Below are 24,357 nucleotides of genomic sequence, written 5' to 3'. Positions count from 1 at the left end.
ATATGCTAGCACCAGCCAGCAGTACCACTAAACTACTGTAAGTGACTCAAGAATCTGCAGTAATAGATTTTTTTGCAGATGATAAAGAATATACGCCTGTGAGCATTGTTAGTTTGTCTGCGTTTTATGGCCAAATATCTGTTCCTTAAAAACCCCATCACATGGAACACGGATGCTAATTGTTAGCTAATTTGCGGTGTTAGCATTAAGATGGCAAAATTAACACAACATTGAAATGATCTCTTTTTTATATGTAGCTATTTCCCAATCAGCTGAGGATGGATTCCATAAAAAGCATGTGTCCACATGTTTCTCATTTGTTTTCCCTCCTGGTCTTGACGCCGGTTCTCCAGGTGAGCCCGTATCACCTGTTAATTGGATTAACGTTTGACCTTTCGCCAGTGCTGCGAGGTGGCCTAGTACAGATGGTGTCTGATGGCTGGAGGATTAAAGCCTGATCGCTGGATCTACTGTGCCTAGTCAAGTAACCCACCCGCCTCGGTCGTATGGGGTCGGCTCGGCACGAACGGCCCACACACACGTGTATGCACGCACAGACCGGGCTAGACAGGAAGCCAAGCAATAGCCTTGTTTTTTTTTTGTTTTTTTTACAACCAGCTTTCTCTGGATCGCAGCTCCGTCAGCCAGGCCCGCCCGCCCATCACAAAGAACCGCTGCTTTACGAGGGGGTCTGGCTGCTGTAAAAGCCAAGGGTTTGTAGGGGGCCGCGCAAGGCTGTCGAAGGGGATGTAAATTACACAAATAAACCTCGTCGCCGGCACTGATCTTCCCCCAAAAGCGAGGCGGGTGAGAGCGGGTGGTAGAGATAAAGGTATTTTACTGGGCTTCCAGAGAAGCAGAGAATGCGACAAAAGAGGCGGAAAAGGACACAGAGCCAATAAAGTTTTGGGCCGAGTGAATCGAAAAGGACGAAGGCGATGATATGTGAAGCAACCTTTTTTCGTCATGCACATTTTTTGGAGGAACATCCTGTTGCAGTCTTGTTATTACAAACTGTAATTTATCCCGCCATGATGCAAAATGTCTTTCGTGGTACCACAGCAGAAGCAGCCCCCCCCCCCCCCCTCCGCCTATAAAAGGTGGCTTTCATTATTAGGAAACTGGGTGTGCTTTGTAATGCTGGCAGTATTTTGCAACTTGGCAACAATAACAGAGAACGGAAACCAGACCTTCACCAGCGTTTCCTTTCGATGAAATACGACGGCAGAGAACAAATGTTGCCCGAGTTATTTTTGGCACTTGTATTACCAAGCGAACAGCAAACGGATCTTATTTCATAACCGTATGATGCAAATGCAGGTTGATTTGTGCAATTTGGAAGGTTCGCTGTATTTAAATAAGCGGTCGAAAGTTGTCTTCATACCCTTAGGTCGTTCAGGACTTTAAAAAAAAACAGTATTAGTGCTGCCACCGTGATCCACTTACATGGTTAAAAGAGAAAATCCAGAATTGGCTTTTTGTTTCTTTTTAAAAACCAACGCATGGTTAAATATAGTGTTTCTTAACACACACATAAACACACACGCTGTCATACGCTCTTTTGTTAGCCACTCAATCGGCGTAACCACCGAGAGGGCCGGCTCCTCTTTCGCTACCACTTGACTGCTGCGCTGCACGAGATAAGCCGAGCCAGTGCGGTCCTGTGACCAGCAAACCTCATGGCGGCTCAGCATAGCGGCATACGGCAAAGCGCTTAAGTTGATTATATAGAGTTGGAGGTTTCCTCAGGGCGGGCACCGGCACGAGGGACCCAATGGAGCTCTCGGAGGGGGAAGGAAATGGAAGCGGGCTGTATAATCGTAACGCCATCGTTAATTTTTATCGGTCTCCATATTACATGACAGAATTTTTAGGAATATATTTTTTTTAGTATTTGTAACATTTTTTATAAATAAGAACCTGCCACGTTGAGGTAGTGTGATATTGTATTCCTTCAGTACTGCAATGGTATTTTACTTGTGTTAGAGGGAACAGCGTTTCAATGTTGACAAGCGGTCAACCATTGTTTGGCACAACAGAAATACCTTGGACGATGCGGCCCGTACTCAGCTTTTTTTTGCCAGACGGCTGAATTTTTTTGGCACAGGCAGACAGCGGGCGGCCACCATTGTTGCCTCCTTTGCTGGAATAATCGGGCACCTGCTTTGTGCTGATGATGGCATTTGTCGTCCGTAAGTGTGCGAGTGCCCGCGTGCGATAGCGGCGGATTGTAACAAAGTACCTTACGTGGCTTCATGACAAGCCGGACTCCAATCTCAAACATGAAGGCTCACTTTGAAACGATTTACAATGTTTGAAATGAGGTCGCCCGGCACGGGGGGGGGGGGGCTATTCCTTTGCGGCTTGCGGCTCAATAACATCATTGATTGTTTGAGCTCTTGTATTGACGACTCTGTTTTAATTTGCTTGGTCTACCCGGACACCGGTAGCAGGCTGGTCTTATCACGCGGTTTGAAGTGCTATGTCACATGGTAATCGTTAGCGTCGGGAAATTCGACAACGTGATGTTCATCCGTTAAGTTATAGATTAGGAAATACGTCAGCAACGCAACGCCTCCCGGGAACGCGGAGAGCAGTCCTTTGCGTTCCAACTGATTAGCCAGATGCGATGTTGACCCATTCCCAAATTGGAATCCGTAATCTCGCTAAGGGAGAATTTCTGCATGAGCCCAGGAGGTGATCTAAAGATGAATGGACGTTGCCGTGTTGATTCGAAACTCCACGTAAAATACACTTGAAGCGCAAAAACATGACGCGATTGTCAAGGATGAAGCAGAACCTCTGATTGGACATGTGTCTTTTGGCGACAGAGACTCCCCACACTTTGCTTTCTAGCCAGTATCAACAATATTTGATGTACTAGAAACATTTTCTCTTCTAATATGCAAATATGTACCTCCATCATTTATTTGGTGCTCTTCTAGTTTAGACCTTTGTATTACGGGAGGCTGTTTCTTCCTTGCATGTTGGTGTTTTAATTATTTTAATCCACTTCAATGGCTCCTTATTGGAGTGTTTTTGTGTTTTATGCGTGACTAGAGTCTATATTGAGACCAGAGAGGAAGTCAAGACACTGTTTTTGCTCGTGAGCAAGTTGTGTTGACGTCTTTCTGTGTATTGCCTATACTGTATTGCGTCATTGAGTTGGGTTGCGTCCAGCCATTTCGCAACAAGAACATGATTCCGGATAAGAATGGTGAGGGTTGAGTCTTACGTCTCCCAATTCAAATGTTTTGTTGACATGACCCTTGTCATTTGTTCACCGGCACGTTATTATGTCTCAGAGGACGTAAATGACTTCTTATCAGCGGAATAGTCCTATATCGGACCTTATCAGCAGTCGGGAATGCTGCAATGAAGATAATGTTTTACTTATGTGGTTCTGCCATCGGGTATTTTGGGTTCAGGATAGGGGGAAAAAGCGAGAAGCTTTGTCTCATCCAAACTTTGCATAGCAGATAAACACAGACTTGAAAGCATTCAATTTTTTCTTACATGTGGTCTAGACAGTCGGGCTCTTAGCAATGCGCCGTGTGTTAAAATATGATTCATTCTCTATTTACTCGGCGCAAATATTCTCGTGTCTTCAAGGCTCCCTGACAGCATTGGAAAAAAAAAAAGATGGAAGGGAGAAATAAACGTCTTATTGCAAATAACGATTTAAGCTGGGATACAGTCTTGAGAAAAACCATGGCCGGCTGACGTTTTTGTTCGGCTTGACATTGTGACGTATGATTTTTTTTTTTTCGGACCGCCGCCCTCGCTCCTTTCGTAGTTGAGTGGGAGAAGTAATGTAGTTCAGAAGGGGGCATGTAAGGTGGAACAATGGCTCAAAATTATTGAATAAGGAGTGAAAGGGAGTCGGGGTGTGAATGACAATAGGCCAGATTTAGGAGGGGGTGAGGACTAGGAGGGGGTCCAGATTGATGATAGATCTGCGTTGGTTAAATATTATCAGGGCTCTTTCTGGCGACCGGGCCCCCCGCCCGTCGTGGTCACGCCGAGAGAATGGCGGAGACGCGGCCCGCTAATGATCTGCCCTTCAGAGCCATTCACTTTTCGCATTAGCCTATTTACTTACTATTGAGGCGCTCCCCCTCTCGATGGGTTCGCAACACAGATGGTTCGGGTCGCCATAGTGACTGCACAGCTTCATTTCTGTCAGCCCCGGAGCCCCTCTGTGCTTCTTTTCACTTTCTGGGAAGTTTGGCCACAAATGGAATTCAAACATCTTATGTTGTCGTCCCACTTCAGCCTTGGCGGACGTGCGTTGTAATTTATAGCTGGAGTGGAGCTTCAGATTTTGAAATGGAGACGCAATAATGTCAGAGAAGACTGATTGGGCAGATAAAATGTTGCCCTTGGCACTGGGCGAAGGTATGCGCAAGATTGTTGAGCAACGGCACATCAATCATCTGGTGTTGACAGAAGCGGATTCACGTTTTGACACAACACGCCGCACGTCGATGGCCGCTTTCCACTTCCTTTTTTCGTCTTTGAATTAGTTCCTGTATGAAGCGCTCTTGCCACAACTTCCATTGTCAGAGCGGTGTCCGTGCGGGACTCCCGGATGACCTTCACACACACTAGGTCTCCTTTCATATGCAACCAAAAACAACAATACACACACAAACAGAAGAGTTGAGCTGCTCCATCTCCATTCTCAGCGGTCCTCCCTTTTGAAATGCTGATCACTCCTCCTCCTCCTCCCTCACCGTCATCACCTTCTCTTTTTAAAGCGGCAGAGTCATCCATTCCATTAATTCTGCTCCTGCTGGCCTCCCCGGGTACGAATGAGGCGGACCCCCCCTAACCGCCCTGCTGGATGATGCAGGGCAACAGAGGCCACAGCGGCGGCGATGGCAGGGGCATTTGTCATGCTCGCAGTCGTGGCGCTCTGTCGCTCACCCCCCACCCAATGGCCTTTGTTGTCCCCACATCCCAACTTGCTGGCTAAGCAGAGGGCCTTTCACATTTCATTAACATTTGAACCAGCTCTGCATTTTGGGGGTGGGGGGGGGGTCATCCAAAAAAAAAAAGAATCTTCAAGCAAATTTCGCTTCTTCCGCTTCTATCGTTTCTTCAACTAACTGGATACCTTCAAGAAACTTTGCAAGGAACGTTGTCAAGACTGAGAGAATGGAAACTCGGAATACATCAGAGAAAGCTTCCACTGTGCACGTCAACTGAGTGTTTTATGAGTCAGGGAAGGTCAGATTGAATTCCAGGCTTCATCCATTCCAGCCTTTCTCCGTTTTCGACGCATGCATATGTGTCGGTTGCATCAGTTCCGTCTTTTTGCAAGTCACTGATTCCATGGGATTAACACCAACGTGGCACTTTTTAGTGTTTTTCTTTCGTTTCCTTATCTAGATATCTTGTTGTTTCTTTATATGTAAACTTGCCAACTGGATGGGGGCGGGGCTTTCCGAGTCCCGCATGGTTTGAGCTATTCTTCCTCCGTAGCAATCTTCTCTTTGATTTGCTGAGTGATGGTCTCAAAGAAGCCTAAATGGTCATCGCCGAGATGGACTCTCCAACTCAAGGCCGCAGAGTGTGGAAGATTACAAGCAATACAATAAGCTATATAACCCCCCCCCTCCCTCCACACACACACACATACACACACACACACCTCCCCCTCCCTCGTTCCGCTGAGGTATTTCCAGAATGCCGCCGGCCATGATGGATTTATGAGCGGGCCATACTTTGGTAAACACCGATGGTGGACGGCTTTGTCCTCCTCCGGTGTGATATAGTGAAGGTCCCCATAAAAAATGGGAAAACCAGGTTACGGTCACCACAGAGTTGGACTTAACAATAAAAGGCTTTATGGGCAGATATAAGCCTGTACCATAAATGCTGGAATCTGCAGCATTAAAGGGATAATGACAGGGAGGAGCTTTCCAAAGAAGGTCGCCAAGGAAATTATGGCAAAGAGGTCCGTAAAGCATTTTGGCTTCAGTCCCTGTGTTTTTTTTCTTTCTTCCCTTTTGGTGTGAATATGTAGATCGACAGAACGCTTCTCGTTCTCATTCCACAGTTTCAACTGACAACTGGATGCAAAGTGACTTTTTTTTTTTTTTTTTTTTGAATGACACCATTATCAATTCCATCTGTACTGACACCACTTGCCGGAAAATGGAGGACATGCCCGTACGTGTTAAGTACACATGCTCTTCTGACTTCATTCCATTGTATGACTTCCTTTGCTACTTTTCTTTCCCGATGTTGCCCCACTGAGCTGCTTTATTAGGTCGCTGCGAAGATTTAGGGAAGAGAGGAAGGCTTTGCTAGGGCTTGCCCCAATGTCTTTAGCGCCTGGGCATTAGCCATCTGCAGGCACATGAGCTCGACGGGGGTGGGGGGCACAGGAAGTCCAAAATGAGTCCTCGTCGAATTCAAAAACGTCCGGACTTATCTGGTCACGGGACGGTGTTTAGTCTAACCAAGTGTTGAGCGCTTTGACAGGCCTCCCGAGATCTTCTTGGTCTGCTCTTCCTCCACTCTTTTTTTTTACCACGCACAATAATCCAGATGACATAACGACCTATTGTTTGTTTTAACCTGACGGCTCATCTCCTCAGCAGAGGAATGGTTTTTGGGAGCGCTCTTTACTGCTCCCTCGCACCCCTGAAGAAAGGCAGCGAGAAGGAGTAGTAAAAATAGTTTGACACCCTCAAGGTCCAGCCAGCAATCTCCTCACCACCCTTGCTCATAAAACCCTTTTGAATTCCAAAATCCCACCACCCCCTCGTCGTTCCATTCTCCCTCCCTCGCCCCTCGCTCTCCACCAAAGACTCATTTTCAGCTTTGCTCCAGAACGCTTACATAAGCGCCGATTGCCGCACGTGTGATGGATGCTTTAATCGGGAGGGACCCGGCGCTTTGCCTGAACTTTCTACCCAACTGATGCTGACCGTCTCCTATCAAGCTATCAGATCTTTAACCTCACGCTATCAGACTTTGCTTGAAGCCGTTTCACCTTAGGCATGATACGGGAAATTAGCATCCTCTGACAACTGTTAATACTGTCAAGGAATCCATGAGTGTGCTATCAGTGCAGGTGGGGGGGGGGGTCAGGGTTGTCGCCACAGCTCAGGCCTGCACACTGTGCTCTTATCGCATTGAGTAAACACAGCCCGGCCTGCATTGAATGAAGTGTCACAGCGAGTGGGGGGCGGAGCACATCCCCCTCACGTACACACCCCTCTGTGCAGATAATCCCAAGTGCTGTTGGTGAGAGCCAGCTGTGGTTCTGGTCAAGGGGGGGGAGCATTGTCGAGGTAATGGGATAGGTGATTCAGTCGTGCTGATAAAGCGAAGAAGCATCCCAGCCGTTCCAGTGTCCAGGCTTAACGTCTTTCATAGTACAGAAAATATTAAGTATGACATGTAATGTATGGAATAAATACCTTTGCACGCATGAGCTGTACCAACCAGCAACTGTACTCTGGATCACATGACACAGAGAGATTGGAAATCCAGCATCTAGAATGGTTTTATAATGGTGACTGTTTGACCCCGATTAAGATTATTTCTGGGAAAAAGTGCTTTCCCAAATCTAAATAAAGAAATTAGTCAGTGCGTGTTGCACATGTCGTATGGAATGCTGCAATGTCGAGGAGGAGCGACGCCGACTTTCAGGGATGTGACGCAAGTTGGCGGCCCGATGGAAAGCAGCTGGATTGGACCGAGGCTGTAATTACTGTGAGAAAAAAAAAAAAGCGTCGGTCACCTTGACTCTGGATGCTAAATGCTCGGGTCTCCCGAGTGAGGCGCCTCACACTCGAGGAAAAAAAAAAAAAAGGTGTAATAGTGTTGCATTGAGTGTTGAAGGTGGGAACCCTTGAATAATGGTGAGATGAGAGCGAGCCGGAGAGGCGAATCCAAGTCATCCGGCGGGTCACCAGGAGGTGAGGCTGCCTACTTGCCGGGGTTCAGGAAAAGTTCAGCTGCATAGCATTAGGCAAATGAGGGAGACTGGGGGAAAAAATGTGAGGGTTGGGAGTGACGAGAGGATGGTAGGAGGGGGGTGGACCGGCTTGAACCAGATAGACGGACAGGACCAGGATGGGAAATATGTTGGAAAGTATCACATGTTTTTAAGAACTTTGAGTAGACCGAAAGGAGGCCGCTTTTGCGGTGGTGCCTCTCTCGGGATGCTCTGTGGAGAAGCGCCGTGACGCGTTGAATGGGTTAAAACGGAGGAGGTGCAACGGATGCGGAGAGGAGGGGGTGATGGAGAGGGGGGTTAGTGTGTGTGTGTGGGGGGGGGGGGGGGTGGAGCTTCAGTCCTCAGCTGCTGCGCCTTGTCACATTGCTGCAGAACATGATAGCGGCGACACGCTCCCTCCGTGCGGGCTTGATCCTTGTACGCGCACGGACGCAAACGACGCGCTGATACGGAGGAATCCGCGGACGGACGCCGGGTCGGCTTGCTGAATTGCGGGCTCGCGCAGTGGACGACGCGCGCCAGGCTGGGAGACTAAAGCGGACTGTTAAGAAATAATTAGAATAAAAATAAAAGCTGCAATTGGACGGGGTTCCCTCGACTATTTTGCGTGCGCGTTCCTCTTTGGGATTTTATTGCGCGCATATTTATTTTTTTTCTTGCGCGCGTCTCTGCCGCAGCATGCAGAATGATCTAAATGTCCTCCAGTAGCTTCACATCAAAAACAACATGGCAAATGTTCAAATGGATCTATCACTTTTGCTCTGATCCCGTTTGGTGCTCTCTGTTTCTACCTCGGCTGGTGTGCGCACTAGTTTGATACCTTCTTTTTTTTTTTGGGAGGGCAGGGGGGGGGTGGGTTAACGACCCCCCTGTTTGGTCCGTATGATGTACGAAAGCGTGGACGTAGTGGGACTGAACCCCAGCCCGAACCCCTTTTTGATGATGGATTACTACAACCAGAGCAGAGGGTGTTTGCTCCCGGAGAAAGGACTGGTGCCTGGGGCTCCTCATCCTTACAGCTCGTCCGTCAGAAACCAGCATTGGAACGGTTCCAATCACTGTAGGTACCCCCCCCCTGACCCCCCTTTCCCCCACACTTCTATTGAATTGTGTGGATTACCTTTCACGTGATGGAATTTAATCCAGAGCCTTTATATTTTGATTTTATTTCCACAAGTGCACCCTTTCACACTAATCCCGAGCTTCATATCTGCATTATATATACTTGACCCACTTTCTTTGACCCCCCCCCCCCCCCTCCCCTTCTTGTGTGTGTGCATCCGTGTTGGCTCTTTTTCCTCAGTCTGGGGCCACAAGGTTGAAATATGCACTTCATACAAACATGGTTCAGCAAGGCACGCCGACTTTAATTAGATCAAACCGCTCCTAGCTGCATCTTGGTAATCTCTGTGGTCACAAGTCACACTTCCCGAGCGATCCTGTGGCTTTCACGTGTCCCAAAAACACGCAAATGAACATATTATGGTGTCCGAGTTGAAGGGAATAGTTTGTATCTGCATGGCAAGTTTTTTTTTTTTTTAGTGGCGCTGCAATCGAGTTTTATGACAACAACAAAGTGTTTTTGGCAGCTCTGCAAAACCGAGGAATTGCAGGCAGACCTTTAAACCAGAGATGCCTCTGTTGTCTTTCACAGCTGAAGGAGTGTAAAAAAAAAGGCAGGAATCTCCACAGGCTCTTAAGGGGCAATTTCCTCCTTGACTCGAGACTTTAGAAGCACATGACAAAGGGAATTTTTTTTTTAAAGGGACTTTCTGATGTGTGGCGGGGGCAATAAAAGCTCACACAACTACTCTGCTACTATCTTGTGTTTGTCTAATATCGCAAATAACCGCCCTCTGGCCTTAAAGCAGCACAACATGATATGCTCCGAGCTTGATAGTCATTATTGAATTGGCCCACTAAACAGCTTTAGTGGCAGCATTGATTCGAACCATGTGAGCTCGGTTGAGACCGTGTGGGGGTTTGGCCCAGGAAAAGACCTCTGATCCCTCCACATTGTTTAGCTCTGCTGTGCATTCGCTGCGCGTCAGAGCTTGGGTGGGTCGATGTGGGGCGTTATAGCCTCTGTTTGCCTCACAGGTAATAAAAAAAAAAGTGGGCGACTGGGGACAGGCGGTGGTGGGTTTAGTGGAGACAGCACGGGTGTCATCACATGGTTGTGGGACTCATTAGATCAGAAGAGCCACAAAACAAAACAGAGCAGCTCTCTGTCGTCACCTCTGCATCTTAAGCAGGAATTCCAAGCAGCCAGGTTCAAAAACAGTTTGCCAAAACATCAGCTGGTATTCTGTTTTTCTGGCCTTCCCTTTTTTCTTTCTTTGTAAAAAGCTGATGCTTAAAATACCACTTGTTTCTGGGTAATGTTATGTTCTGTGCTTGTTTGGGTTTAATTTTAGGGAGTCAAGGTTTTAGCTCTATTTAGTGAGTGTTGTAATTATTGCTTTTATTTTAATGCATCTATATATGTGGGAATGTATAGATACAAATATGACCTGCTATGTAGGGCTTCAGAAGATTTTTCATATTACTACAAAAGTTTGATTTTGCATGTCCAACAGATAATGGTGGACACCTCATAAGCCACACCCCCTTTTCTGATTTGTTTTTCCTCAGACGTGCTGGTTTCTTGTTTACCAAATAAGAGGCACAGGACAAGCCTCGAGATGGTTGATATCAAAACCACCGTTTGAATTGACCAACAGTTGAATAAATGTCAATTGTCAACTCCAACCCAAAGCGTCATAATGCTGAATGTGTGGAATGAAAGGCTGATTAAAATGCCCGTCAAAAACCTTCCAGCAATTACGGACTCATGCATGAAAGAATGTGCGTGGCCTTGTTCACATGACTGTCACGCTCACAAACGGGGGTTATGCTGCATGGTGGGCTCAACAGCGCATAGGCGTCTTGTGCTTTGTCTTATTTATTTATTTTAATATCTTTGCAAGGTTTTGTCCTGTGAATGACAACAAAGTGCTCACCAGGGATTTTTCATCGTGGCTTTAGCTAGGTTATTTTCTGAAGTTAAGAGTGCCAAGTGGGCTAGCGGGTAGCTTGGGAGGAGGGGGGGGGGTCAAATGAATTGTGGCTTAATCTAACTCATGTGCTATTTAAGGATAGAAGTAGCCTTGCAGGAGGCAAGAACAAAAAAAGTTTGTTTTCTTCTGCCAAGGGAGGTCAGTCCGACATTTTTTTCATCAGGAAAAAAAAGATTTGTATCTAAAGTGTCCTTTTGTTCACGGTTGACAGACGGAAACATGGAAAGGCGGCGGGTGATGTGTTTAGACTCGGCCGACAGATTAGTGTCAAGCATGCAAACAAACTGTGAACATTACATCCCCCCCCATATTATTTGGAACAGTGATTGCACGCTCAGTTCGTTGACATTGACGGGAATTTCGCGATCCCAAACATCCGGACTAAGAGGTCATTTAATATGTACTACACTCGTCATTAATCCACTTAAGGGTTTCTTGGCAAAGCAGCTTTCTACTTCAGGAAAATTGCAATTTGCCACCGTGTTGACATAAAGTCGGGAAATCCCCCAAAATGAATATTCTAAACCTCGGCCTTCGAAGATTTTCTTTTGCATCCATATTGAGAGAGCGACCCGTGGACGGTCGCAGATGTTGAAGTGGCATTGAGACAAGGTCCTCTATTCTTCCGGAGGGTGGGGTGAGGGGGGCGTCAGACAGGCCCCTTATTGTGCAACATGCCCGAGCTGTTTTTCAGCCATTGGCGACAGTGATTTAGTTGGCCCAAATGCTTGCAACGCTGCAAACACTTGACAGAAAGAGAGCGTGGGCTCGAGTTATGTCCACACACCTGCTTTCACCTGCGGCTGAACGTCAATAATCCATTTTTGTCATCGGGGTATGTTCGGAATAGCAAAATGTTGAAGGGAGTTCTCTTGCCGTAAAGGCCGTGGGGCGACGTTTCGCAACCTGCCATCACTCGCTACCGGAACAGCACTTTGTCACCAACCTTCAAAATTACTCGCTGCACCTTTTTAATGAGACGCATCTGTCGTTTTGTTTAGCTTAATGCTAACAAACTATGTAAAATGCCATAGACAGGCTAACGAATAGCATTAATATTACAGTTTTATATCGTATTGAGATATTTTCAATTATCAAGTTTTTGGGAGGGGGAATTTTAGCAGATTAGCGTTTATGCCCCGCAGAGAGGTTCTGGGTTCGAATCTCAGCTCAGGCTTTCCTGTTTACAATTGTTTGAGTTGGTTTTCTCCGTCCCACGTTCCAAAAAATGTGCGTTAAATTGTGCGAACAGTTGTTTTTATGTAGGAGTACACCTGATTCATCATAGAGGGACTGAATATAACTGTAATCTCACTTTCAATAATTACTTTCCCCCTTGTGTCTGTTGGTGTTGTGCAAGAGGGGGGGGGGGGGGTTGAGGGTTGTGCCCCTTAAAATATTCATAGCTTCTTCATTTAAATCAATTCGCAGCATGGGCGCAGCCAAGCGTCAACTGTCAGAAATGGAGCTGGCCCTGTTGTAATCACTTCTTTACTTATCTCTACAGATGGCTTGCTCGCAATGCGCCGTGCATGGCTAGCTCCTCAGTACACCCACGGAGGGCTCTCTCCACCCCCCCCTCCCATCTCCATGTTCCATAGCCATCCTCTCATAATGGAACACATATAAATTCATCTGGCTATTGAACCTGGTACATTCATCACCGCAGAATTCATCTGCGAGGCATTTTCATTCCCAAAGTGTCTCCTTTCTCCGGCTCACTTTATCTCCCCCCCCCCCCTCCAACCCACCCACCGCGTATCTATATGGTAAAATTTGCAACCTGCCAGCCCGTAAGCTAGGCAGTCAGTGTCACTATAAATCCTTAAATGCATACCTTCCCGTGCACCTTTTAATTTTCTGTATTTAATAAATAAGACTGGGAAATCATCTACATTAAAAGCAGGAGTGGTCACATGACTGTCGGGTGTACCTACGCAAACACCACAATGGAATGCCATCCTGTTTAGAGAGTGGGGAAGCCAAGAAAATGGGCTCGAGCTTAGCGTGCTAAAAATACTAAAAAGCTCCGGTAGTTTTTTTTGCTGTCTGCGCAGAAAATAGCACGGCGTTACTGCGCCCGTCTAAGTCAGTCAGCAGGCACAAGAACCAACCTTTTCCTGCCTTGTGTCTTTTATAAGAAACAAAAGCGCATACGGGATTACTCAAAGCTTAATCTTTATTTGTGCAACAAACCCCCCCCCTGCTACAATTGTGGTTTTGATTAGCTAGCATTCCTCCTTCTAAGATAGACAAGATAACTGCTCTCTGCCAGATAATCTCATTACTGTCCTGATTTAGGCCGGCTATCGTAATATCTGGTCTAAGTGCCTTCCTGGAGGAAGACAAGGACCTCCTCTATGTCTGGATTTATGGAGCCTTTTTTTTTTTTGTAATGTAACTTTAGATATACATACTGTGTATCTTCATCTCTTTGGCTCCGTCACGGGACAAGACCAGACCAGAGCAGACTGGCCCATCTTGATTCAATCCCTCCGAATGTCGCTGTGCTCCCACAGCCCCTTTTCAATCATTTCATATTCATTACTTGTACGTCTGGAACTCGGCCTCCCGACATTTGACTCTTAAAGGCCCACCTGGGACCCAGATGAAATAGACTGCCAACATGAAGAGATGGAAAGGAGGAGTGCATAAGCGCTTCGTGATAGATTGGACGGTCTGCCGCGACGACGGAGGCAGACGCGATCGGGTTACCGGCCGGCCCGCTTGTTTGTGATAGAAGTATTGTGTCAACTGAGAGATGGCCTGAAGCTTGACTACTCCAAACACATGTAGGTTAAAACAGGACACCGGAGAAGGGGGATTATGTTTATGAATAGAGCCACTTGGTGATAAGGGGACTTTTGTATGCAGCAGCCCAAGCTTTTCATGTTTAGCCAAATAGATAAATGCTTGATAGGAAACACGACACTTAATCTCAAGTATATGTTTGAAATATTTATTTGGTAATTGTGTGCCCCTTTCTCTTTGTTGTCATAGATCCTCTGTGCATGCTTGAATTCTTAATGTTGTCCTTTGTCTTCATACAAAATGGCTCCTGTTAAGAGCACAGACAAGGCAACCATGTACACTTATTAAAACATATCTTATTTAACCCTACACAAAAAAAGTATAGAAGAAATGCTCTTGTATTGTTTGTGTATGAATGTGTTGGTCATTCATAAAAAGAAGTGGACTCAAGGTTGATCCTTGAGGGACACCTCTAATGAATTTTATGTTTTAAGCAAACCCTTTGCAATCCTTTAATTGAGGAAATCGACTATGCCCATCGCTTGTAAATTGAACCAAAATAGTTGGCGGTGCTCAATAATCCGGCTCCATCTTCTCATGGCTCTTTTTCCCCATTTCTGGGAACCGTGTTCACAGTGCTGCCTGCGGTTTTACAATAGAGTTGGATTATTGTGTCTGGGCTGTCGGCACCTCTCAGCCCGAAAGAAAACACGAGAGCGAGGACAGAGAGATCTCAGGCAGCAGGGGAGGGAGGGGGGGTCGGGCTGATCCGTGGGAGGCCTGGCATTTTCAAATGATATCTGTGGATATATTTTTAGCAAACGGAGTAAAGGTAGACAGGAGGTTGGCTTGGCTGCTCAACACGTCTTTTTTTTTTTTTTCCCGAGTGTGACAGACTTGGCCTGCATTCCATGGCTAGCAACAGGCTGGTACAAAATGACCCAAATCCTCATCCTATTAAAACCATGCAAAGTATTTGCCTCCGTCCCTTTTATAACGTCAAGATTAAAGCGAAAAGGCCGCATGGATGCTGCCATTTTGCCAGTGTGTGGCCCAGTTTTCATGGGAAACCCCTCATTACCTTTCGCCTTCTTGAAATGAGGTCATGCGGCTGATAAAAGAGGCTCGTCTAGTATGTGAGCAGTCGGCCCTTTTATATCAAGCACAGTGCGTGCAGTGTGCATGGCTGCCCAAAGTTGCTCCACTCATGTAAATAATGCATTGCACGTAATGCAGATGATCAAACCGATGCCACATTTGATGAAAAAGCGGACAGCTTTACCTATTCACCTGGCCACCCCTTATTCCACTCGCCATCAACTTGGATGCCGGTAAGATCCACTGGCGAGTACTCACTCGCCTTTCATGCCTCTAATCCCCAACACCTTAGAAGACATGCATGGGAATCTCTGTCAGATGACTTAAAAGGATGGAGGAAGCCCTCCCCGCCTCCCTCCATAAAGCCTGCTGGGATGCACCGTGGGCTCGATGCATCCGACCCAACCTGCTTCAGCGCTCAGTGGGAAACCCCATCACAGGCTCCCCTTGAGCTGCTCTGCTCCGACTCTTTGATCTTATTGTGGAAGCCAGTGAGCTAGCCTGCTGCCTGGCAGGCAGAGCGAGAAAGAGAGAGAAACCCTTCATGCCCAGGGTTGAAGAGGTGGAGTCAGCTTCAGTGGAGAGGCTTAATAACTGTATTAACATCAGTGGCTCCCACAGGACCCGTGCTCATGAGTAGAGAGAGAAGGAGGGGAGCACTTCAAATTTGCTTTCCCTCACTTGATTTTGCTTCCAGTTAAACGCTCATTTTCCTGCAGAGTCAGGAGTGGCAAGTGTTTGCAGATGCGTGCAAAGCCTCACGTGCGTGTTGCCCGATTTATGACAGTCCTCTTTGTTCCCTGAATTATGCATCGACAACCGCTGAATAAATGATGGGCCCCACTTAGCTTAATGGACAGAGTTAACTGGGAAGAGGTGTGCGCTCCTATTGGTCGTCCAAGTGGGTCACAATAAATGCTTTCCCACAAGGTCGGGATGAGGCCCCCCGGTCGTAAGGCCGAGAGACGGAACAGGCAACAGAGGGCGGCTGGGGTTAACTGGACCCTTGAGGGACAAAGAACAAGCCAAGGGAGAAGTGGAAGCTCACCTGACACCTCGGTTCAAGTTATCTGCAAGAAGCCCGCCGGTAAATCGGCCATGTTTATAGCTCTGACGGAATATTTGGAAGAAGCCACACGAGTGACTTTAAATCACACAGCGCTCCTCCGAGGTGGCGGAATTTGACCGACTTCCTCACCCAAAATATCACGGCTGACGAAAACCAGTCGTCATAAGGAGGCTAGAAAATTGTGTGTGTGTTGGAAATGATCAAATGGCTCCCTCCAGGCTACACGGAAAGGTCAGGGATTCATGCAGGAAATTGGTGTCTGCAGAAGCACAGACAGACGAGAAGCTTAACTTGTCCTTCATTAAATTCGAGTAACATCCCACTGTGCTCTCTCGATGACTCCGCTAGGCTGCTAACTTAGCCTCCTGATGCTGTCTACAAAATCCGATCGTCTCAAATACCAACGTGACTAAAGACAAATGAGTCTGTCTCTCGCTTTTTTTTTTTTCTTTTTTTCCAAATTTTCCGCTAAGGAGCCCCCTGACGCCGCACATCAGACAGCGGAGTCAACTGCGTGTCATCAGTCATCATTAGGAGAGGGGTGGCCGGCTGCCGGCAAAAGGTATCGTGGGGATCCTGATGCTTTTAGCTGCGGTTGATTATGCTGCCAAGATTTGCTCACGTTGCGGCCGCAGCTTGAAAAGAATACACTTGCTTGCTTGCGTGATGACAGCAGTAGTTTATTTTTTTTGTGTGTACAATCAATTATATATATAAAAGAAGGCAGCACTTTTTTAGCAGTTAATAATAATGTTTTATAAAAAAATATTTAATAAGATTTAATTTGGAAAAAACTTAATTTAAAAAAAATTAATTCAAATATTTTTTTTAAATGAATGAAAAACAATGTAATCAAATGTAATTTGGAAAAACTTCATTTAAAAAAAACAATTCAAATAATCATTTTAAAAAAATATTTAAAACCAATGTATTAAAATTGAATTTTGAATTTTTTTAAAAAATTAATTCAGATAATCAGAAAAAATAATGAAAAAAATGACCAGGTCGTTTGTTTTGATGTGTTGCGATGTATTTTGTACATCTTGTTGTCGACACATTTTTAACGACGTACAAACTTTCTGGAATCAAGAAGCGCTTTAACAAAGTAGTGACAAGATAATTCCATGTTTGCCGCATCTCCGTGTCTGCACCTGCGCAAATACTCCCATTTACATGCGCAATGATATGCTTTCAACGCCGAGCGTGACACTTTGAGCTAATTTATGAAGGGACATGTTATCATTAGGGGATGGAATGCGTTTCAGCCTGTCGGGGCTTGCACCTCCATGTAGCCCGGCGAGCGTTGACGAATCCGTGGTAACAAACACGAGCGCGTTTGGGAATTTAAGAGAAAAGGCCCGTGCGAGGCCATTATTTAGCATCGTTGCACACACTGTCGTCGGGAGTCACGCACACGCTGCACTCCTGACCTCTCCCTCATTTCCACTGTCATGCCTCCGCTCTGAAGTCGAGAAGATCAAACCTCGGTGATCTATTCCCCTTGTGATTGACTATTGTGTTATCCGCCCAGAGTGTGAGCGGGGGAGCGAGGGAAAGAGCGAGGAGGGCAAAGGGAGAACCGAGTCCAAAGAAGTGCTTTAACATGACAAAGCTTGTCCCCGGTGATCTTCTCTTCTCTCCATATCTCTGATGAGCTTCCCAGAGCTTCCTCTCCAGGTCCACTTCAGCCCTCTCATGTAAAATAGCTCCTCATATTTATGACTCCTGCTGAATATGCGCTTAAGAATCAGGACGAAGGCTTTCAATGCTGTCAGTCACGTCGGATTAGCGAGTATCAATGTGCTGATAACCTCTCTGTTAGAGTGAGTGGAGAGTAAACACTCAAGCGGGAGTATTCATGAAGGCCCTTTGACCCCCCCCCCCATGACACAGAGAGGCACTGTGTGTGACACCCAGCCCGATAAAGCTGAATAGAGTTTGGTTAATGTATACGGATGGCAGTGCAGTGCTAGGTTGACATTGCGTACAAGTAAAGAAGGTCATGTTCTATACAGAGATGATCTTGATTTTTTTTATTCTAGCGCCGCCCCTGGTGCAGCGACAATATTCTACAATTAAGGCAATTTAATGTTTCGTTTTTTAAGATTAAAAACGTTGTAAAAAGGCAGCGGGATTGGCGTTATAATCCAGCGACGACCCTGAGTTTGATTTACCAACGGCCGATTTATTCACTTGGCGAGAGTTGACAAAGGGAGGTTAGGCGGCTACGCCTTCTGCCAGCCGAGCGTGTGTGCGTGTCAGAGAGTAAACAAGTCGGCGTGCACAGCTTTGTTTGGGGAGTTCAGGGAGGGGCGGAGGGACTTTCTTTTTGAAATATTTGCTAGCGTCCATTTGCAGGAATGTGAAGGAAGTCTTCTAGTTTGACAAGTTTTTGTACCCGTATTGTATAGCTTACGAAAATACAGTCGTGTGTGTGTGTCCACATGGTGTGCCCACCGCTTCATCAGCTCCAGCCAAGTGTCCTCAGCCGCCCGGGGGCAAATGCCAACTGGCATCGACTCTCTGTCACTCAGCACACTCAAACAGCTGCCGGTTAGAGTTGCACCATGTTCCTCGTGTTGTTGCCAGGGAACTTGCTGCACCCCCCCCCCCCCCCCCCAACAACACACAACCGACCGGCTGCTGTTTATAATTCATTTCTTGCATTTGCGTCCAACGTGCTCAGCGCTTTATTGTCTTTAAAAATTTACTCACAAGGCAGCAGCAGCAACTCTGAGGAGCTACAGCGGTTGTTGCACAACATTGAGTCCCTGCAGACCTCACCTTTGCCATCTGCTCCATCCCCTCAGTTGGTGCCCCCTCCCCCAGTTCATCCACACATGTTCTCGGTTGCAGCCCCCATTTGCCGGGGCGGTGCTGATAGCTATGTTGTTATTTCAGAGCTCTGGAAGTTATCTGGGAGCCCTTCGGAGCATGCCGATGTTGATTTGCAAGATTTGATTTTCATATCTACAGCATGCAAACAGCATATTTATTGCACATTTTCACAATATTTTAAGCACACGTGTCCTGGCTAAACGCCCCCCCCCTTCTACTGCTTCAGGCCCAACACAAACATCTCCACTTCCTGGGATGGCGGTAACAGGCTAGAAAAACTCCTTAGCCCAGAACGCCCTGCCCTTCGGCCTCTGCTCGGACCCTCATCTATCACTCACACATGTGCTTTTCCATCCTCATAGTGGGGGGCATTAATCATTTGGAGCCAATCTGCCGCACTATCCATCAAAATTTAGGTGTCGGGGCTTGCGTGGTCTTCAAACATACTGCGCGGGGGCCTTTAACAAGTCGAGCTGTCACATCCATTTGTGCTCCTGCTGCAATATGCGCAAAGTGCAGCGCTTGCAAATTAAACTGTCATTTCTTTGAAACGTCAAACATGACGTGTCATTTGCCACGGGGAAAAAAAAGTCCGAATAATTGAATGGCGTGATATGACTACTCTATCAGTAAAATGAAATCAAAGTTAATATACCATTCATCGATGAGAATTTTTTTTATTCTCAGGGCATTGAATGCTGCTATTGTTGACGTCACTATCCTGAGAAGGTAGACTGCAAGATAAACATGTAGCAGCTTAGACGGTGGTGGAGGGGGGGGGGGGGGCTTTGTTAATCTTCCTAACTCGCCTTCACGGAAACCCAAATGCGCATATTTGTTGATTCATCTTGATTGACCCCCAAAAAATTATTTTTCAAACACGGTCAATGAATGACTAATGGCCTTCGGTGCTCACTTGTTGCACTTTCATCGCGTATAAAAGCAAAAAATGGCCGCCAGTTGTTTGATGCATGAGCCCACGACTGGCTGCCTTTCATTGGACTCTTTTGCGCCCCTGAGGCTTTTTCATTGGCTGTCCCACTTCATTATTTTGAGTCGACTTACAAGCCTTTGGCGTGGGGGTCTGTCTAGGATCTCTTCTATAGTGCACTCGCTGCATTGCAAGACAAATGGACCTCTTTATATTCTTCGACGTGTCCCTCACTTGTGTGTGTGTGTGTTCACATAACCTAATACAAGACAAGTGGATGACCCTAGTCCAAGACCCCTCAAGTCTCTCGTCCAGAGTCCCGCCAGCCCAGCAGCCAGCCCGCTTAACGTAGTTAGCCGGCCCCTAATGACGGTGAAATGTCATCAATATGGCGGACAGCTGGACCCGGTCACCAGTGGGGATGAAAGCTAATCAAATCTCCACGGGCTAACCCAAAGCTGAACCTCCAGAACTGCTCGGCAGCACAGGACCGAGACAAACATCAGTCTGGCGCTTTCTTCTATGTGTGTGTGTGTGTTTTGATTCCTTTTGAAGTGCTTGACGCTCGCCAGACTACTCCAACGACGGAACGACTGCACGCGCCGCTTCATCATCGGGATGTCTGGCGCATGTTTGTCCGTTTGCGCGGAGTTATGCCGTAATTGTTTTAGGAGGATGTGGCTGAGTGCAAACCCTCCAACCCCAACCCCACCACCCCCTTAAGTGCGCTTGTGGCTAGTCAAGTGAATCTTAAAACCGCCATTACAAACCGCTCACACATGAACGTAATTAAATAATTGCTTTGAAAGCAGCACGTTCCATTAAGCTAGCACGCTAGCTGCGCGGTAGAGAGTGACAGACCGTTTTTTTGGACTCTTCTCAAACCCATGTTCAAGTCCGACTCGCCTGTGTACATTTGAAACGTTTTTAGCATGTTGCAAGAACCCGGAAAGTTGCTTTCCGGGCGACGTGAGTCACTTCCTCCTCTGTATGATTGTGCGACTCGGACAATAATAGGCAGTGTTGATTGAGAGACTGGATGGTGTTGAATAATAGCCGGTGGAGAGCTGCAGGCTGGGCGAGAAGCTTCTGCAGCCACAGGCCTGCCATTGTTTTGCTTCATGTCTCGGCCTGACGGGACTCCAGAAGCCAGCCATTGTATTTAATTACAGTTGCCAGCCCCCCCTCCCCTTCACAGACTCATGTCCTCGTGTCCCAGATTTCCATGGATGCTCTCATTAAGACTGTGTGCGAGAGACAGGAAGAGAGAGAGTCCACTGATAAGGAAAATCCCATGGATGTGTTGATGAAGATGTAATCTTGATGCGAGGCGGGGGCGGGGGGGTCACAGCGTATGTTTGTCTATACGTTTCTAATCAAGGCAGCTTTTAATGTGCATGAAGAGGCCCGCTCTTGCTGGAATAAAGCCGCGCTTTAATTAGTCCACTTCAAAAACTGTGAATGGCCGCTTGCTAATGAGAGAATATGCCACGTTATGTAAGACGTGCTCTATTTGGGGTTTAATTTGTTTGACACGGGTGTAGTGCCCGTGCGGTCCCGGCAGCGTGACGGGCGCCGCGGGGTCCGGATGACACCCACAGAGGTGCAATGAAAGGCAAAGGACGGACACTTCCTGCCTGCGGTCTCCAAATTAGGTCTGAATTATTTAAAAAAAACATTGCTCATTGTTTGATGCTGAGCAGGCAAGATGTTTTTCTTCTAGGAAAACCGCAAATAGATCTGGGAGTGTTTATTTTAGTAGCGGCGAACATAATCTCGCGTCCGCGCACCATCTGCCTCGCCGACACGGAGGTTGGCAAGCTGGGCTGAGACGTTGGCGAAGATCTGACAGGAAGGTGGTCTCGCGTGTCTATCCCATCCGACGTCGTATTGAGCGTGACGTTATTCCAAGGCATCATATTGGCATGTGAATAAAAGTGGAAGACAACATGGCCTAGTTGCATGCGTGCACTTAGCTCAAGCGGGGATTATGGCATTATTTGCTCTACCACAGTGTGTGCCTTCTTTCATATTTGACATCCGTGTTCCGCCGTGCACAAAAACTGTCAACGCTCACGCAGGATATTGAGGTCAAAGTCCAATACATATTACATGAAGACAACAGCTAAGCATATATGTTTTATTCTTACGACTCGTATACTCTATTCAAGTTTTCGCAATGTTCCCAGTCTAGATGTGGATGGGGGGGATGCAATTAGACTCGCTTGCAGTTCCCCCCCCACCTTCATCCGACGAGGAGTGAGTTGCTAAGCATCCCGACTTAAAGGCTTGATTATATAAGAATAAATAAAAGAGCAACTGCAGGCCGTGTATCAGAGGGAAGCACTTTGTTTGAACCCTGCCAGCAATGCAGTTCCTCGCATCATTTTGGCTCCAAGGGGGGAGAAAAACCCTGCAAAGGGTGGGCTCGCTATGTCTTTGATGATCAGGGTGTGTGTTGGTGCGTGCCGCATCTCAAAACGAACATTCAAGCAGTGCGTGCGTGTTCAAGGTGCCGCTCCGTGAATGTCACCGTTTATCGATTGAGCGCTTTTTGGTTTAGTCCCCCACTTCGTCCCCCCCGCCTCATTGTTGCTTTTTCTCTCCCCGCAGCGATAGAGACGCAGAGTACCAGCTCGGAGGAGATAGTGCCAAGCCCACCCTCGCCTCCCCCGCCGCCCCGCGTCTACAAGCCCTGCTTTGTGTGCCAGGACAAGTCCTCAGGGTACCACTATGGTGTCAGCGCCTGCGAAGGCTGCAAGGTGAGATTCAGGGCCCTTTTCTTGGAATCTGCTTCGCCAGCCATTTTATTTGATTGCCTCATAACCGTCATTTGAAGTCTTGACGGGGTAGGGGGGGGTTGTGTCATACAACACTTTGGAGTGCAATTTTTTTTCTTGTGTGATAAGATCCTAAATTAATCTGTGTTGTTAGGGGAAGTTACAAAGAGTCTTCAAGTCTATAATGCAAACAGATGGAATTTTCAAAATGGAGAGGAAATCCATATCTTATCATCATATACAGTACGTGTGTACATTTGCACGACACGCAGTCACGTCGATTTTTTTTTTTTGCTGATGTGTGCACATCTGTGTTATCACTTGCTGTCAAAGGTACAGTGGTGCAAAAGTCTTAGTTCACATTTTTTCGCTCTTTGTAAGATTATTAGAGATTTTAAATGGCAAGAAGAAAAAAAAAATAGCCTTTGGGTTTTGGCATTCTGCTTTTTCGTTATTTGTGTTCACTCACATGTAATGTAAGTACCAGGTGTTTTGGCTTTTGGGAACAACCTCCACCCCGAGTCTATAAAGCTACCAAATAAAAAGACACGATAAAATAAAACTTTCACAAAAAAAGACACTTAGATGGCACAGACGATGGGATTGTGGTGGACAGACATGCAGAGAGGAAGGAAGAAAGGAAATGGGGATGGTTTGAAGGGTTGCAAATCAGTTAGTTGGGGTCGAGGGGCCGCAGTTGAACCCGATGACATCACGGAAGGATGTACCATATGGTCGGGGGGGGGGCATATAAATGAGTTTAAACTAATATTAAACTCTTGCCTGAGTTTACTCACAATTTGACATTTGCCTTTGTCGTTGAACACAAAGTTATTCTTAACAGGTGGCTACATTCATATGCCACTGGCATAAATAGATAAACAAGCGTACATTATTTATCGTGATAAATAATTGAATAAATAGTTTTTCAGACCAATTTAGTCAAACTGGATCATTTCCCGGGGCGGTTAGGAATCAGCGCGCTAAACAAAAACTGAATTGCCTCCTTAAATAAATAAGATTTGAGTCCCGCTACATAGCGCCCCCTGTTTGCTAGCCGTCCGCCTACATAGTGCCCAGCCGCAGTGCTAATTTGAAAAATTCAAGATGCCTCCTCCGTATCTCTGACTACAGAGGAGATGACTTGGCAAAGCGTATTCAATAATTCAACGCGAGGCGAGAACGTATATGCTTGTCTCATTTGAGACTGGGGTAAGTTGAGGGTTAGCCGCGTCGACTTTGCTGCAGCGTGCCAAACTACAAAGGCATTTCCTGCGGGCTGCAGCGAATACGGGAGTGAGATGCTGATGGAGGAGGGAGGGAAGGGGGGGGTTGAGCTCTCTTACTTGGAGACAGCTGCCTTGTTTGTTGTTCAACTCCCACTGCCAGCACACACTCGACGGCATTGCACCTTTAGATATTAAGACTTGAACATTAAATATGCATGCTTACACCGTCACAGTTATGGTTTTGTCTCGGGGGCACGACGGCGAGCAGGGAAACTCGCTTCCTCGTGTCCGCCGGCAGAGCAGCAAATCAACTCTTTCCACAAACACTTGGCATGACACTTTTGATTTATTGATTGGTTTTGTAAATCATAAGAAAAAGCTGTTTTATGTCAACAAAAATGGTTTATGTCCCTCTAATCTCGAAATTATAATAAAAATGATGCAACCAGTAGTGGGGCGATTTATTCCCATTTATAATCATGAGGGCACGACCAATAAGGTTGTTGTCTTTTTGTTTCAACAAAATCATAAATCATCAATCGTGTTTCTTTTCTCAAGTCGTCTGACTACTTCTTGGCCTCCAAATCCGTCATCCATTTTTAGCATTCTTAAAGCGTGAGTTTT

General features: G+C 46.6%; 1 protein-coding gene across 8 annotated transcripts in view; it reads left to right on the top strand.

Moving 5' to 3' along the window:
• Window positions 1-24,357, top strand: part of raraa (retinoic acid receptor, alpha a) — a 72,062-nt gene that overhangs the window by 40,048 nt on the left and 7,657 nt on the right. For 7 of the 8 annotated variants that reach the window (XM_061265019.1, XM_061265015.1, XM_061265020.1 and 4 more), the window contains one exon: window positions 22,338-22,486. In XM_061265019.1, coding sequence (XP_061121003.1) covers window positions 22,338-22,486 — 149 coding nt within the window. Of the gene's footprint in view, window positions 1-8,332; window positions 9,039-22,337; window positions 22,487-24,357 lie in introns of those variants that run through there. The other variant, XM_061265013.1, reaches the window with a different exon arrangement.

This window comes from Syngnathus typhle, linkage group LG18 (genome assembly GCF_033458585.1).
Source record: "Syngnathus typhle isolate RoL2023-S1 ecotype Sweden linkage group LG18, RoL_Styp_1.0, whole genome shotgun sequence".
NCBI classification, from domain to species: domain Eukaryota; kingdom Metazoa; phylum Chordata; class Actinopteri; order Syngnathiformes; family Syngnathidae; genus Syngnathus; species Syngnathus typhle.
The sequence above is the reverse complement of the archived record's forward strand: the minus strand, read 5'-3'. Positions and strand labels throughout refer to the sequence as shown.